The 18910-nt window shown below is 32.9% G+C and overlaps 2 protein-coding genes across 2 annotated transcripts in view; one reads left to right on the forward strand and one right to left on the reverse strand.

Moving 5' to 3' along the window:
* Nse1 (SMC5-SMC6 complex component Non-SMC element 1) lies at nt 1–7097 on the forward strand. The gene is made up of 4 exons (XM_088230383.1): nt 1–215; nt 713–999; nt 5038–5199; nt 5447–7097. Exons 1-4 carry the CDS (start codon nt 116–118, stop codon nt 5573–5575), a joined length of 678 nt encoding a protein of 225 aa, XP_088086509.1. The 5' UTR covers nt 1–115; the 3' UTR covers nt 5576–7097.
* A 5740-nt stretch (nt 7098–12837) lies between these two features.
* The window catches only part of LOC148279150 (long-chain fatty acid transport protein 4-like), a 57618-nt gene continuing 51545 nt past the window's right edge, over nt 12838–18910 (reverse strand). The window contains exons 9-12 of the mRNA XM_088230382.1: nt 18691–18761; nt 16799–16994; nt 15850–15940; nt 12838–14407 (exon numbers count right to left, since the gene is read on the reverse strand). Of these exons, the coding sequence (XP_088086508.1) occupies nt 14096–14407; nt 15850–15940; nt 16799–16994; nt 18691–18761 (670 nt within the window). The 3' untranslated portion in view covers nt 12838–14095. The remainder of the gene's footprint in view (nt 14408–15849; nt 15941–16798; nt 16995–18690; nt 18762–18910) is intronic.

The raw sequence follows: 18910 nt of genomic DNA on the forward strand, positions 1-18910 counted from the left end.
TGATTTTAGTAAAATCTATGTGTCAAATTTTGAGTCTGTGTTTTTGTTATTTTGCTTGCATTTAGTATTTTGAAACATTCGAAAACATATTTCGATCGTATCGAAATTGGTTAAAATGGAGTACGGAAATATGCATCGGTATTTACTACGCACTATGATGTCGACTGGTGTGTTATCTGAACGCGAAGTGCAAAGGATAATACATCAACATGAAGGTTAGTTTGTTTAACTTGCATTTATTACACAACTAATTGTGTAATTATTGGAGTATCTTTGAATACTTAATGTTAAATTAACGTTTATGCGCCATTTGTATCTTTTTTCTGCGAAATTCGAAATACTTATGCCTATTCAAATTGTAAATGATCAAATTTCTAAGTAGACATTAATTTATTTGGTCGAGACCATTCACATTTCGTTCTGATTGTAGAACAACGACGCATGTGATTTTTTTCAACTTTACACCATAGCGATTTAATTTTTTTGACACGGTCACGACTTGATAAATACAAAAGTATAAAATTTGATACTTGGTTAGTTATATATATTTTATATTTTTCAAACCTGGAAAATAAAGCTTTTATGTAACCTTTTCAAGATCAAACATAAATGAAAGTCAATGTCGCGTTTTTTAAACATCCATCGTTCTACGATCCCGAAAATATGTGTGTTAATATGTCATTGGCCGAAACCCATGATAGTTGATTTACAGATGGAGGAGACTGGACCGTATCGAACGTAATATCGGCAATTAACGCCAATATACGTCCTCTGTCCCAGGAGTTGAAGAAGGCCCGGAATGAAATAACCGGGGACCAGGAGGTTGTGATGATCTGGACCGGAGTAGGGCAAGCCGCCCTCGCGCAGAACCGCTTCGGAGAGGTGGAGCTGCTCTTCTGGAGGAAGCTGATGGAAGAGATAGTCTCCGCAGATGGGAAAAAGATTAACGGCATACGCGCTATGAACCTAGAAAACAAAATTACAAAAACGAAAATACAGGTGCGCTTTATCAGAACTAAGCACTATTTGATACGCAATGTTTTAATTATTAATCAATTTATTTATTCTATTATGTACACATAAAATTAAAACATTGATAGAAAGTTTCTTTGTCTCACTAGTATTGGAGTAATCTTTATCATACATGCCCTTCGGTTCTATCCGCTTTTGACATGACCAGACTTAAGATTTTGGTTTTATCTGATCATGCCATGTCTTCCTTGGTCATCCTCGTCTCACGTTACCGTTCATTTTTGCCATATATACTTGTTTTACCATTCTTTCCTCATCGTTTATTGTTTACTCCATACTTTTCCAACACGCCCTACAATTTTATTCTATATACTTTGTCATACGCTTTTGACAAATCAACAAATGCGCTGAATAGTTTCTGACGTTTTGCCAAAAACTTCTTCGCTAGCATTCGTAGTGCAAAAATCTGATCCGTGCATCCACGTCCACTCATAAAGGCTCCTTGTGTGTCCCACACTTTATCTTTCATTACTTTTCTTACTCTCTTGATTATAATTTTCCCACACAGTTTACCGACAGAACCCAGAAGACTGATTGCCTTATAGTTTCCACACTCCGCACGAGATCCCTTTCCCTTATATAAAGGCACAACAACTGCCCTCTTCCAATCCAAAGGCGTACGCTCTTCCTCTGGGCAGATTATAATAGAAATCTTTAGTACTTCTACGGTGTTATTACTATATTGCTTGTTTGTTGTGCAATCCAATAATGGCACGCTGCCCGTCAGTTCTTCTGCCACGTGTCCAGTTGTTTTTATTTCTAGGACAACAACAATAAACCATCACGCCGTTTCTCCGTAAGGGTAGGCAGAGAGGATAGAACGCCACAACACTCTATCTTTGCATACAGATCTCGCTTCCTCTACATTCATACATCTTCTCATGCACGCGCGCCGATTATTCCGACTTTTGACATGTCCATCTTTAAGTATTTGTTGGATTTGGTCATGCCATGTCTTTCTCGGTCTTCCTCTATTTCTGCATCCATCAACATTCGCATTGTAAATACTCTTAGCCGTTCTTTCGCTGTCCATTCGTTCTACATGTCCAAACCAGCGCAGAGCTCCTTTCTTGATTTTGTCGATAATGCTTGTCTCAGCCTTACATAATGTACAGATCTCAACATTCGTGCATCTATCGTACATAGTTTTACCGCACATTCGCCTGAGAGATCGCATTTTGACAGCATTCAGCCTACTTTCATCCCTGTTTTTCCAAGTCCATACTTCGCTCCCATACATCAGGGACGGGACCAGGACTCCGTTGTGAACTGCCAATTTTGCCTCTTGTGACAAACATTTATTTGCCAAGGTTGATTTAAGTGCACCATTTACTCTGTTCCCGGCACTCACCCTCCTTTCAATATCTTTCTCAGTCATTCCATCCCTAGTGAACATACTTCCCAGATACACAAATTCCTCTACTTTTTTTAATATAACTCCATCCACAGTGATTTCACATTTAGTCATACCACATGATCTGTAGTAACGGCGTTCACCGGAAGATGCTCGTTATACCCTAGTACCTTACCTATAAGAAACCCTGTTTTAAGACAGTAACAAATATATTATTTTACTAGCCAAAAACACAATATGTAATATGTATTCTAAATCATCATGAAACTCGGTAAGTCCACAAATAGTCCAAAATTTTATTTTAGAGTTTTCTGTTGGGACTTCAAATAATCTTTATGTGTGTAAAACTTGTATATTCGTGCAGCGTTTCATTATTTAAAAATATGTGCCTAAAATAACTTTGCTACTGAAGTAAACACTGTTTTTACTCTATCCTGAACAAAGTTCGGGGCTTACGAGTTTTAAATGTTAAGCGGATGATGTTGAAATAATATTTTTAGAAAAAAAAGAAAAGAAAAAAAAAGTTATTACGTAATTAAAATCATGAACAACTTTAACCAACAAAAAATTACAATTCAAACAAGAATTCAGCTCTAAATTTGTTGCAACAGAGAGAAAAAACATTTTGGAGAGGGGAATATAGAAGTCTAGGCATTTACAGGACTTATAACCTGTCATTGGCTGGTTCAAGTGACCACTACACACTATTTAACATTCACCATTCTTACTATGTTTAAACATCCACATTTTCTCAACTCCTATCCTATCTTTTTTTATTAATTTTTCATTTTCCAAATTTTATTTATTTAAAAAAAAAAAAAAAAAATATTTCATTGGAAAGCCAACAGACATTTATAAATTTATAAGATACAATTATACCATAAATACACATCATAAAGTCCAATTAGAGGCTTCCACATAATATTGTTATTGTAAATGTTGTCACATAAAAATTATACATAACATAAAATAATTAATCATACAAAACGTATAATATTACCAGAAATGTAATACATATTATTCAAAATATATCTACTTTTGAATATTGGTCACACAGTTGCACATTATAATATATAATACAAATATAGTTGACCATACAGTGTACATTTATTATGTGCCTACATACAGAACTGCACATAACCTGCATAATAAAGGCTGCGGATTCAAGGGGCAACATCATAACTTGAATTATTTTAGGAAATTTCACTTTTAAAGGTAGTTAAAGACGTGTTATTAATATCAGTCTGTTGACATAAAAGTAAAAGCCCTGTAAATACTTAGACTTTCATATTACCTTCTCAAAAATGTTTTCCCTCTGTGTTGCAACAAATTTAGACATAAATAACTCCCTAGGGCAGAAATCCAGCCAGTCTGCAATCATTTGGACCTACTCAAAACATTGTTGAAGAATCCAACTGTGTTTGATTACTTAATTTATTTTTCCTTTCATAAGGTAATAATGAATCACGGTATATATGGCTTGACCCATTTCTTCAATAACACAAACATTAATTACTTGCAAATGCTCTTACATTATCAAAACACGTTGAAATAGTATTGATGTTTTTTGTTGATATTTCTTGATAAAACTCCATAGTTAATGATTATGATAAAATTATAAATAAACTTATCAATGAAACTTCTTGGTTTAGTTTTACCTTGTATTATTTTGACCAACGAGCGCTTTCGCCTAAGGAGGCATCAGTTTTTATACTATTCTTAACATATTTTGGAGATAAGATCAAATAAGTATTTTAACAGGGGAAATAAACATAAATATTTACAACTAGTTTGCTAAACAGCTCATTTTTGGGAGTTTTTGGACCGAAATTGGGATTAAGCTTTTATTATTTAAAAGGTGGGAAAAGAACACATGGCGAAATACAACAGAGTAGAAAATACACATTTTAACAGATAAAGTTAGCACAATACTTGATTTTTTACAGTGAAGTTTACATACTTATAGATAAATGATGAAATACTTTAAAATACATACTTAGATAATACATTGTTTATGGAATGAAGTTATTCATTTTGATAGTTAATTTTATGTTAATTATATTATTTTAGTAGTAAATAATTAAATTAAAATGAGCGTAGTTATATATTAAATTAATGGTTTAAGTAAAGGAGAGTTCGATAATTCCAATTGCTGGCTAATTATTACTGCATTAAGTTTAATTCTATTCATTTCTAATGATTCTAATTTATCTGTTTTTTCCCTCTGTTTTCAAAATGTAGTAACTTAATATTGTTTTCGCTGTCAAAAGTATGGTTAAGCGAGTTGCAAAATTAGATTTGTCATTGTTCAATCTATAGGAGGCAATATGTTCTTTGAGTCTTGTTTAATAATAATAAAAAGTAAAACTAAACCAAGAAGTTTCATTAATAAGTTTATTTATAATTTTATCATAATCATTAACATTGAAATAGGTTTAAATTTTGACAACTGTGTAATATTGTTTTTGAGAGGAATGTAACTTTTTTGCACTTGGTACGCCATCTGTTGACAGGCGCTCTAATTATTGTCAGCCCACTCGATATAACGCCCTTAGGTTTGAAATATTCTTGGTATATTGATTTATTTTAAAAACATTTCAATTTAAGAAGGATAAAGACTTCTCATTACACCGGTGTTTTTTCGGTTTTAGGAGCTGATGTCAGAATGGCAGGAAGCGCATTACTTGGCCAAGCTAGAGTCAGGAGACTATGTCCTCGGGCCAAGGGCTATTCATGAGTTTGAATCCTACTTAAAACAAAATCTCTCCGATTATTTAGACACCTGTCATCTTTGTAAAAAAAATGTCTTCCAGGTAAGATAAGATTCTCTTGTCTATGTCTAATATGTCTATTAAAGAAAAAAATTATATACCGTCTCGATACTGATGAGGATAGGTGTTTGTAATCACCCTCCTAGCTAACACCCGAAGCATAAGACCACGTCTTTATGTCATTTAGTTTACCAATGCAGTGCCTTATGCGCAGTTGGATGCTGATAATGAAATAATGAAAATACAATAAATATGAATCCTTTATTTAAAACTCTTATTTATTTTTCAGAGTGTGATTTGTGAAAGCTGTGGAGAATTCTTTCATTCGTTCTGTATAGAAATTTCTCGGGAAAAATTAGAGAAATGGCCGTGCTGTAAGGCAGTCGTTACCAGCTCTGTTCAAGCTGCTATCTGCTGAGAATATAGATGGCATTGCCTACTTATATTCCAGGATACATTATACAGGGTTGGGCGAAGCCGACTTAGTAGTTTTGAAGGGTTATAAATAAATAATGCCCCAATTTAGAGTATAGCGGTTTATTTGATTGAAATCAGTATGTAAATCTCTTTTTACATGTTTTGAAAATAACATAAACAAGATGGCGGCCGTCAGCAGCAATACATTGATGAATGCGATTTCTAAAGTTTTCGCGTGATTTTATGCATATTTCGATGGGTATAGCCACAATTTTAATAAAGTGATCTTTCGTGGAGTTGCTATGGGTTATTTTAAGCCCAATATTGGAAAACTTTGTTTTTTGACAACTCCAAAACGATGAAAATGGCCCTGTCGCCACAGAAAAAAAGTTTCTATCGAAGGGATTTGCTGAAGCATTTCCTGACAGCAACTTTAGTAGTTTGCGTAATTGAGAGGGTTAAAAGCAAAACGACCACTGTCCATGATCACTGTTTTCGGTAAGATTAACAAAACCAATAGCGAAAACACTATTTCTTTTAAGTTCAATGTGCCCATTGAACTTAAAATGAATAGTCTTTCATGAATGATAATGAGTTTCAATGCGTGCATTCGCTCTATCCTCCTCTACGGACGCTAACATTTATTCTTGTTATAAATATGTACAAATTTAGAAATAAAGTTTTTCACTTTTTAAGTTGTGATTTTTTTATTTATATAAAAATTTAACAACGATTTTCAAGAAAAAGTTTGCTGCATGAAGTTCCTCATGAACCGTTTTTTTGCGGTAATATTGTAAAATAAACACCAATTCATTTGTAAATATATTTATTTTTAATTTCCATACAAAAATACATTACAATTAGTAAACACTTATAAATAAACACAATTTACAGCTATTTTTTTTTAAAAAGTAGTTTTTAATCAAATGTGTCTTTAAAATAAAGATTTAATAATGTAGTATGTTTACGAGAAGTTTCACCGCTCTTAAAGAAAAGGTGTTAAAATAATTGAGAAATCTATCGCCTCCAATCCCACCTCAATCCCAAGAAAAACTTCCTTTCCAGCGGGTGGTTTCAGACTGGAATAAATGACCAAGCCCAGTTGTCCATTCCATTTGGTCAACCAGTTCAAAAACCGTTTGAATGCTTTTTTGAAGGAAGAAGAACGCAGACAAAAAGCAGTACACGAGATATGGGCGCATCAGCAAAGGCTGCCTGCTTTTAACAAATAATAATAACTAATTAAAACAATATTCAAATATTATACTTCCAAGTACTAACTTTCCACAGTTAAACAATGTAACTATTTTTATAAATATTTTGTTTAAAATAAATTTGCCAACCAGTTTCAGAACACGACTGTTCCTTTGTCAGAGTTGAGAATAATGAATGGCAAAACTGACACAAATTGACACAGTGAAGAAGTTCAGCGCTACAAGCAATTGGATATAAAAATGATTTCTTACACGTGACAAAAATTAGAACATTTTATTGTACGGCACAGGTTCTCCAAAATGTATGAATTTTTTTTTTTAAATACGTTTGAATAAAATTGAACTTCTCTAAAATGTCACAGGTTCTGGTTTACAGGTGTTTTGATTAGCCAATCAATAGATAAATATATTGTGATAGATTTTCAGTTTCCGGATAGAACACACTAAAAACAGGATTCTCTTTTTAAATGCGACATCACGAGCGGTGTAATTTCAAAATTACAAATCTTTAAAAAATTAGAGCGATAATACGTTACATAAAAATAAAAATATTTTTTTGATATTTGATAGTCTATGACAGCTCGCCCACCACATACCGCACACCGCATCCGAAGACTTAAGCCTCCTTGGCGGTGCCCACATACAAGAAAAAATATGCTGATTGCCAACAAAAGCTGCTCGAGGGAAGTCTCCGTAATCTGGTAGTATTAGCATAAAGATGCTGAAAGAAGGTAATCCCGAAGTACTCAATATGTACTTCATTGGATTGAGGAAAAGAGGGAAGTGAATTCTTCACTGATTGATTAAATTGATTGGACATAATCAATTCGCCGAAATGATTTTACAAAGCATTTTAAAAGCCTTGAAATTCAAAGGTGGAAGCTATCAGATCTGTGTATCCGACAGGACCTATAACAGGGCCACGGATAAAAGGATAGTCTTTGACGAATAAAAATAAAAAATAACACTGAACTTCCTCCATCGTTTGGTCGGTTGTCCAAGCAACAAAAAGAAGACGCGATGACAGTTTGAACTCTGGTGACGAATGCACCACGTCAATGAGAGATATGGAGGTAAATTGGGAGAGCATGTTAAATATACACTAAGTGTCAGCCCAGTGGAATAAAACCATACTAAATATTTTGAAACCAGAGAGAGAGATGCTATTTATCAAGTGTCTGGCTTTTCATATCTGCAATCAATAGTGCATAGGACTCAGCAATTGGAACACCAGTTTTACTGTTATTAATCTTATAAGTAGGATTATTCAGTCTTATTACGAATATTCAAAGCGATGACTTTTTGATTTAACATTTCAATAAAATATTTTACAAAATCAACATTATCATACTCACATTTTATATGTGCAGTAAACCCCTCTACAACGTACACTCATGTAAGGTTTTTTCCTATAACTTTTGCGGCAGTTTTTCCTATAACGGTGGTGCCCCGTATAAAGTGGTAGGTTGTGTCCCTTGACCTTGGTAGACACGTTCAGCGGAACTAACATTGATAACTCATCGGCACATCGCTGCTTTGTCCCAGGGCTATTTACATGATACGGTACGTAAATATGTGAATATCCCCGGGATATTAATGAATAAATTACGATCAAGTAAATCGACGCACACATTTTTATTTTTTATCAAAACTTAACATGTTAAAATGTGTTCTCTAATTTATTGAGTGAGCCATTGTTTGACAAATATTTTGTCCCTATCACTTTATTTGACGAGCGAGTTATTATTATTAGTGCTAACTAGCACAAACTAGGTATCAACTACTCAACAAAAAAATGCATAATTTTTACAAAGAAAAAATCAACAGCCTTATCTTAGTGTTGCACTATGACAGTTTTGGGGTGTGGTCAACCTTACTCACCTTAAAGTACGTAAGGTAAATACGTCCTTTTTACATTACACTGAGGCATCTGGACCCAGTTTAACGTTCACGCCTTCATAAGTATTATCTCGATGTAGATAATACTTATTTACAAAAAAATGCATAAGTTACGAGAAAATTACGCCACCCCGCGCGAGTCCCCCCTATAACGTTCCCCCCATAACATGGTACCTATCTTCAACGTTATAAGGGGGTTTACTGTAGAATTCAGCAATGAGACTTCAACCGTGGGCACCGCACAACAGGGAAATATCACATACAAATACTGATAAAAATATTTGAAATGGATTCGGAAGAATTCATTGTATTTTCATTCATAATTTTTCAAATAAAATTGTTAAAAAATACCTCAATGAAAATGCAACATATTTGGCCTTGACAATTGCGACGTCAAGATTTGTGACGACGTTCTATTTAAATTTAAACAGTCAAAAAGGTCAAAATTTAACCAAATCATTCCGGCGAGTGCTTTGTGGCATGGCGCAGCGCTATGGACACTATACTTGATACAACATGTTTGAGATCACAGCAAAATACTCGCCACTATGGCCATGCACTAGAGTATCAAACATTTTTTTTTTCTAAATGTATTAACACAAGTTTTTGCTTAAAATCAATTTTATTTCAAGAATTTTTTTTGCGTGCTTTTGAGATGAAGTTTATGAAAATTGTGCTCTATAATTGTATAAAAAATAACTCAACTTAAAAATATAAAAATAAACAGGACAGAAGTGTAATCTCGTATTCAATTAAAATGAAATATATTAATATGTATTGTACAGTACACTATACTTTTAATAATATAATAATTTACTAAACTTTGAAAAATTTCAAAAAATTTCCCTACATCCACTAGTAGAAATGGAATGTATATAAAATGGTCATTTTTTACTGAAAGACATCGTATAAATACCTCTATTAATTTTTTGAGCAAGTTAAATTTTCTTGATTTACAAAAATATCAAAATAAAAACATTTGTCAAATGATAAACTATCTGTGTGACAAAATGACAAACAAACTTCTAATTATAATAAATATAACATTACTTTTAGTTTTGACAAGACAAAAAGTAAAAATACCATGTAATTCATCGACCAATTAATACATAGATGCGACAGAGTAAAATATTTTTTTAAAATAATGACACGAAAACATACCCACACTTATTGAGTTTGTTCATTTATACCAGGGGTTGGTATTCTGAATCTTCTCTACAGCATAGAGTGAAGGATTTTTTTTGATGCGACGACAAAAACAAACTAATACAACTTTCGGACAAAGGGATTTTGAGTATTGTGCAATTAAATTCTATAACCTACTTCCACCGTCCATTAAAACAATTAGTAATGAGAAAATGTTCAAAAAGGCTATAAAAAAAGGGATAGTGGAGCTGGGTAGAAGTAAAATAGATTGTCTCATTTGCCCAAACCAATATCTAATCACATGCTCTACAAACATATAATTTATATTATTGTGTATTGTGTGTTTTATAATATAAATAATATAGGTATACAGAAATGAAACATAAACATAAATAGTTTAAAACTGTCTTAACATTTTGTAATTTCTCTCTGTATATTAAGTCTTCTTTGAATATTCTCACACGTAAAAAAAGCATTTTGTTAAGTGTCCTCTCGGTACGGGTAACCCCAGTGAGGTCACATTATTATGCTTTGCTTTATAATATGGAAACTTCACTGGTTCATTAGAATTAAGTCTAATTGTGTAAAAAATTAAACTTTGTAACTGTACTGTATGTTTCCTGAATAAAAGAAAATAAAAAAATATATTATTATTATTTATAACGTAAAAAAAAAATGTTATGAAATGTATATCTTAGTACAATAAAATCAAAGTTTATGCCAAAAAAAAAAAAAAATATCATAATGTTTGATTTCACATGTTTATTTATTTGACGTTCATCATCAGCGTGGCCAGATATGAAGCAAAGTGTCAACGCATGGAAAAAATAAAAATCCCAGAATTAATCACTCCCTAGGGGGTACAGAAGATTCAGAATAACACACCGGGGCTGCATTCAACGAGCATCCATGTATTACCAAAAATTGGAGTATACCCATTTTTGGTATCGCGTTTAGATTATTTTCTTAAATTCCTTATAATTTCGACCCATTTGTTTCTTTTCACTGGATTTTTGAAAATGCAAAAATAATATTAACTCACATATATTATATTTTTTAAATGTATTCCTACCAGTGCAACCCTGTAAGTAAGAAGAGGTTTGAAATTACGCCGCTTAGCATAGTTTGACATTTACAAACAGATATTTTTTTTATTAGAATATTAATTATTTTACGATTTCTCTATCACTCGTGAACAAATATTTACCAATAAAATCACCATCATCATCATTCCCTTTCCGCACCTAATGGTGCATAGGGCACTGCATTGGTACACCAATCGCAACATATCTTGATAATTTTTGTTACATTAAAGGGAAGATGATCAGCCTTACGCTTTAGGTACCAGTCAAGGGGTGAAAACACCCTTTTAAATAAAGCTTTCATAGCAAACACGTCGGGAATCAAACCTCCTGCATGGTAGACAAACGCGCTGACCATTAAACCACGAGGCCGACACATTACTCAATTCTTTTTACAATCTTTACTCGAGAGGTTTTTACATGCTTTCGTGACACAATCAGGCATTTTGGTTTTGATTCTAAGTGTCACACCTGGCTGGTGATCGAAGAACAACTAAATATGCACTGTCGTTTATGAGGGCTCAGGGCGCGTGTATGTATCAATTGGTTGATGATGTAATTCGTTATACATAATTTGGAAACAAAATGCATTAAGATAGACCAAACTCAAATTCTTGAGTATGTTTTCTGACTATTTGAGCTGAGAATAAATTGATCATTCACCTACCTAGACATTCATGCACCATTGGAAAATCTTACTGATTTTTTTTATTTTAAAAATAATCTGTGGACAAATTTTACCGTTTTTGCCTTTGAATTGAACCTAAGACCTCACATGCATGGTAGTCTAACATGCCATTCACTACACCATGATGTAGATAAATACCATAATCAAATTTAATGAATCTATTTTTAATTTTTCAGTAAACAATTTTTGAAATTCCATGCATGAATGTAGAGAAATCAAAATCAGTATCTTATGAAAGAGAGCTATGGCATTTTTATGGTAAAATATCTGTACCTCAGAGGCAGACGGATGCAAATCCAGAATTTGATGAAATGACATTTCGATTTTCGTATCCAGTTTATGATCATGTCCATTGATTTTGAAGAAATGTAAGTCTTATAAAGAATGAACCAATGTATTAAGATGCTGAATATACAAATTAACCTTATAAATTATTAGAAATCACTTAGAGAAAGTAGATTCTTTAGGCTTGTGTTGAACATTTGTCGTTTGGATTCGCATACGTCTGCCTCTGAGGTACAGATATATTGGATTTGTGTTCTATTGACGTAACTAAATATATATTTTACATTTTCAACTATTTGTAAATAAGTGTGCTACAAAATAGGAATCAAATTATGGTAACGTGGGATTTAATCTCGGATCTCTGATCACGGGACTAGAAACTAATTTAATAATATCTGCCTACCCTCGTTGAGGAGTGACACATTGAGTTGTTTATATTACAGACACACTCCATACTCGTAATAAGTTGAATTTTACAGAACAAGGTTAAAGAATAACTATTTTAGAATGTTTAAGATCTACACTCAAATCAAACAAACACCAAAAAAACTGGTATACACAAAGGGGCCTCGTTAATTCGAACCTTTGAAGTCAGAGTGTTCACTAATCGAAACGTACAGTATATTCAGTATAAAATGGCATGCTCTGGCCTTCATAGGCAACCTGATTACATGAGAGGATAGGCGGTGTCTGGGAATTTCGATGAGTATTTTTTTAAAGATTTTTTTCCTGCCACTGATACTGTGCAAAAAAGACAACTGTATGTCGGACTAATTTTGCCTAACTAAAATCGATGTTTTACTGTTCCGTTGTTCGCACCCCAAAACTGAACCGATTTGGTTGTTTTTCTTTAAGAAAAAGTATCGGAATTAAATTTCCTTCACCTTTTTTAAAATTATCTATCATATTTGTATACAGTACGTCCGAAGACGGCAGATAAAACTGGGCATTTTTATGGGTTTTTGGATGGTCCTAGTTTCCATAAGAAACAATTTATAAACGAAAAAAAAATTATAGAAACTCACCAATGGTAAATATCTGTAGTGCGCATAAAAAATGACTACTCTAGTACCATAATTCAGGGAAAAAATACGGAATACGTTTGTACGGAGAAAAGTCAGACTTCATTTCTTCTTAATGGGTTCCAAATTGGTTTCTGGTGTATTTAAATACATAAATATTACCATGAGTATCAAGTTATTAAAAACTTAAACAAATAAGTTTTGGTTTAATCACATTAATAAAGTTCTAATTGCCTTTTTCTACAGGCACACATTTCTACAGATTTGAGTTTTTTCCTTTCGTGGCCAATTTGCCAATCAGCAGAACTCACCGACTAGATTTTGTAATTTTTGTAGTAGTTTGTGTCCTACAAAGGGTCTATCATGTAATTGACATGATTTAAACCTTATTAAAATTTAAATAGCTTGTTGAGTACCTAATGACACTAAACAGCATAAATGTATGAGAAATAAATTTCAGACAATATTGATCCATTTTAGCATATACAATGCGGCCATGAATATTATTTCACATAATTTTTTAGATCCCAATCTACCCCCAGGTAGGTTCCAGTGCATTGGATGCATATTTTGGTTTATATGTGGATCTACCCATGCATGCTATATACTACTCTTACTTTTTCCTACTACTGCCTTGCTAGCCTAGCCTCCGAAACAACAGATCTTGTCTCGATGTCCCTTATGTTTGTCAATGCTTCTTTCTTTTTTCTTTAAATGTTTTAAACTACTCTTTTATTGTAATATTTAAACCTTATAAATTGTATACATGGACAATGTCCGTTAATAAATAAATAAATAACAGTCGTATCCCTGCAGTATCAGAGCCCTCCAGGGTAAAATTTAATTTTCCAAGAATAAATCTCTATAGCGAAGCAAAGCCTTTCATTATACAGTCCACAGCTACAGAAAAACCTTTACAAGATTCAGGTTTGATGATCCGAACAATTTATTGGTCTGAACCACTCCCACTCACAATTAGTTCAAATTAACGAGGCTCTAGTGTACTTGCAACAATTCATATAAACACGTGAGCAATTGCAGTATGTAGTAGCTTATTCGATAACCTTAAAATATTAACATTTATATAATATCATCTCATGCCAATAAAATTATGGACACATTTTCTACAATTAAAATGTCTTTTACCAGTAGATTTGGTAGCGATCACAACACTTAAATTACCAATTATAACCTAACTCTGCCATCACATATCTCTTCGTAGAGTGATTTAGTTAAAGGAATGTACGTCGAAGTGTTTGGATCTAAGAAATATATATTGTCTTTTATCACGTTAACGTCGAAGCCGTCTTTCTTGAAGTCTGTCTTGATCAGTTTAAAAGTTGTAGTGATGGGAATATCAGGCAACACTCTGATGAATATTGGTCTGGCGAATGGAGGTAACGACGGTGACATTTGTGTAACGAGATTCGGAATGTCAAGTTTTTTTTCTGGATCTACAATGGCCGCCATTCCCGCTTTTCCTTCAACGTTTGGTATCTAAAAATAAAAAAAGATATTTTATAATTTATTTTGTTTAGGTAAAAATACATCAATCTCTAAGTGTGGTTATGATGTCACTATTCATCCACCTTCTCAATAGTTTCACCTTCTATATATATATATACATTCATCATTAGGCTTGGTTTTCTTTTCCCTATTTCTATGTATTTAGTTTTTCCAACATTAAGTTTTAGTTTGTAAATTTTAAGCCATTTTGATATGCTGTTTACGTCTACATATAATTTGTCGACAGTTTGGATAATCTTTACCTGCTATATAGACAAATGTGTCATCGGCAAATAGTAGCACTTTTCAGTGTTTAATTATCTGGGTTATATCGTTTATGTAAATGATAAACAAAAGTAGTCCTAGAACTGATCCCTGGGGAACTCCTAAATTATTTTCTATTGGTTCAGATGTCTATTTTAGTTACCTGCTTTCTTCCTTGAAGATATTCTTTCAATAAATTAAGGGCAACATTTGAAAGTTCTATTATTTCTAATGTTTGTATCAATTGTTTTCGATAAATGCTCTTTTAAAATCTAAAAACACAGCCAAGACATTTTTCTTTTCTCCATTTCCATTTTCCATGTATCAATGACAATATTTATTACTGATTTACACAAATAGTTATTTTTAAAACCTGAAATTCCCTTAACCCTAAATGCATATTGTTGTTGGGTATGTGGCGTTAGTATATTGATCGATGACACAATATGTGCAATAATTTCACCCGATATACAGATCAACGACCAATGAAGCAAGTCATCATTTTATATTGAATTCAATACATTATATTCTTTATCTTGTTTTGATTACATCTATTGTATTATTTTATAATAATATATGTTCATTATTTTATACGTATACAGTATTATGTCTGTACTCTTTTATTTGATTATAAATTAAAACTAATGTCTGAGCATCCGATGACAAACTATTATTTAATAGTTTATCGGGACTAAATATATTTTAATACTTTGTCTTCTTTATAATTTATTAATATTGTAATAATGTGTATATTTTATTGAATAAAGACTCTATGAAAAAAAAAAGAATAACTGCACATAAAATATCCGCCTACATAAGTGCAATGTCCTGAAGTGCATTCACGCCATGGAGACATGAATAACAGAGAAATGTGGCCTATAAAGAGACCACAGGGCATAGTTACGCCCAGTCAGCCTGAACAGTCAGCCCAACAAGTCAACAACAAGTAGTTCAAGTGCAGTTACTTCAACACCCCATCACCGTTACTCTCGTACTTTGCAACAAAGTTCCGTATATTTATTTGCCATGAAGTAAATACACCTTGGAACACTCAACATCATCTCCTCTGTCCATCTCCAACTGGGGTAGGAGCTCCTCAACACACAACCATCAAAATCCTACAGATACCTATATATTTTTTAGTTGATATATTATGTATTATTTCTTACCTCCACAGGGTACACAATAATATCTGCAAGTTTTACTATGTTAGTGAGAATTCCTTCCACTTCTGCGGTTGATACATTCTCTCCTCGCCATCTATAATCAAAAGTGTTCAAGTTATAAATTGAAAGAACACTACTTACTACAATACAAACGTCACACACATACAATTACGTAAACTCTTTTCTTGTATATTATATTATGTGTCATTAGATTTACAGTGGATTTTTTAAATTGGCTCTAGTATTGTTAATATTTTTCTACTTATTTTGTTTATGTAATAGCTGTAAAAATCCCAAATAAAATAAAATAAATAAATGAACTAACTAATACTATTTGTACTACTCAATGAATGATATAAATGAGTCTACTTATATTACTGAGACCATCTTGTACTGTTTGTGCCACTAAAAATATGACACAAATGCACATACTTATTTGATATAAAACCAAGGTTATAAGCATAAAGTTGTTAATTTATGTTTTGAGTAGTCATAGAAGTGTACAGTTAATAACATTGATGCAGGCATGAGCAAGGAACATTTTCACATATAAATCACAAAATGATCAAAAATGCAATTATACTCTTATGTCCGCCTATCAAAGATATGTATGCGTGTAATCTGGAGCATCTTGAAGCATTGACATAAAATATTAGATCTACCGTTTTCTGGTAGTCGGAATAGCCGGTATTTATACCCTTCCCGCCGATGAGCACCAGTCGGGCGTGCGGGTAGAACTACCTTTCCTATATAAAGTGGGTTGATTTACAAACATGTATATTCCCGTCCCTTTTCAATATGTGACAGGGTGCTAGATCTCGCCAGATTCGACACTGATCAAGACTGATAGACGTCATATCATCAGAGATACAGAACCTTTTTGAGAATGGAATAATGTAAACCGAGAAGTTGAATATCTACATATAACCATAGACAAAATGAAAATGCAAACCTAAACGTATCTCCTGTCCTGTCCTTGAAATAAAAGTATCCAAGATCATCCATGGTCAGAACATCTCCCGAGTTGAAGTAGCAATCTCCCTTTGTAAGGACATCTCTGACCATTTTCTTCTCATTGGCTGCTTTGTCCACATATCCTGTATAAGAGTAGAGACGCTTCTTGTGATTCACTTTTCCAATAAGCAGACCTGAAAGTTAAAAATAAGACAAAACATTTTAACCCATGTATTTATTTATTTACTCCATTGTCATTAAGGAGGTATGTAATTAGTGAGGGACTGGATTATTAAAGATTGTACATGAACAAATTTAATATCATATTCCTTGATTTTAATTACATTTTTCTTTTGCACCACAACAGGCCAGAAGGCCTAATTACAGTGGTGAATTACATCACAGAGCACCCAGGCTTGGGAAAAATCACATTTTATTTTTTTGTGTTCTCACCGGGAATCGAACCCGGAACCTTCCGTGCGTGAGTCAAGCGTCTTGACCATTACACCACGGAGGCCGCCATCCTTAATACATCCTTAACCCCTGAAACCCGAATTATATCTGACAGTTGTAATGAAGATATAATGATACAAGACTTTTAATTGATAAGTAGGTACCTAGGTACTTGTTTGTGATTATATTACAAAATTAAAAATTGTTAATATTCAAATATTGAATTTAAGTAGGTAGTTGTTTATGGTTGAATTCTAAAACATAAGATTAATATTGTTCAAATATGGCATTCTTTTTGCAAATGTCAAACTCCGTTCTTCTAACCAACAGAGGGGTGCACTTACATAGGAATATGATTTTTTTTAATGTATTGAATGTCAGTAAATGTTATTTTAGTATTACCAAAATCCAGTAAAAATAAATAAATGGGTAGAAATTATAAGGAATTTAAGGAAAGAATCTGATTGATATCCACAAAAATGAATGCTGTTTGTAAACACTCAAAAACCAACTTTATTCATACACAAAAAAACAACATCCTTCCATTTTTTTGTACGTGCATTCTCCTCAAATGTAACCCTGGTAGATCGACAAATAAAACATTTATGCTCCTAACTTATTTTTTTACACATTATATTGAAGATTTCAATATCTACGAACACGCGCAGCACAAAGATCTACATTTCTCTGAAAACCGCACGTAAATCGATTAAGCCGTTAGGAGGAGTTCAGTGACATCACACGCACAGACGAATTATATGTCTTTATAGACATCAAATCATAGAATAATAATATACCAGAAGGCGCGCGCGTAGAATCAAGTTTTGCATACATCGCACTGTGTCCAAAAATTGCCCTATTAAATATATAGTTACGTACATTATTTATTAAAAAATATATGCTTTATTAACCTTTCTCTTACTGTCCTAAAAACACCCGCACGTTACGGTGCTGTGTAGTCACTACACATTAAAAAAGTAAGAGATTTAAAAAGGGAAAAATTGAATATTTATAGGGAATGGCTTTAATTAACCATAATTTAATTAAAAGATGATAATATTTCAAATCTAACTGCTGAAAACATGAAAAAACCATTTGGTATCGCTAACGACTCGGGCGAAACGAGCACCCGCGCCACCTTCCCGAGAGCTACTAATACTAGCTAGTACTGGACTACGTGACTGACTGAGGGTATACTTTTGATGATATTTGTAATTTATCCCCGATTTTCGATAAAATTATTTTTTTGTGCCTAATAAGTACTTATTATTTAATGACAAATTATTTCAGTCGATACGTAAATGTGTAATGGAGGAATACTGAAAATCTAAACACAATATTTATTATATTTATAAAGATATTAAGCGCAATGTGTATTAGCTACACATCACCGGGGAGGGGGGGTTAATTATTGTGATTAATGAGTAAATTAATTACCAGGTTCACATGTTCTGCATTGTACGCACATACCTCTGGAGTCTCTCATGGGTTCACCATTCAAATCACACCTGAAACAAAGGGCAAAATAATAATTCCAATGACTGACTTAAACAACGAGTTATTTTATTTTATGATAAATTATTTTAAAACACATACAGTAAAACCTCGTTTTTACATTTTCCCGCTTTTTACACAGAAATATTTAGGTCCCATTTTT

Source organism: Micrasema longulum, unplaced genomic scaffold (genome assembly GCF_059751315.1).
Source record: "Micrasema longulum isolate JH-2025_06_02 unplaced genomic scaffold, ASM5975131v1 h1tg000754l, whole genome shotgun sequence".
In the NCBI taxonomy this organism is placed as follows: Eukaryota; Metazoa; Arthropoda; class Insecta; order Trichoptera; family Brachycentridae; genus Micrasema; species Micrasema longulum.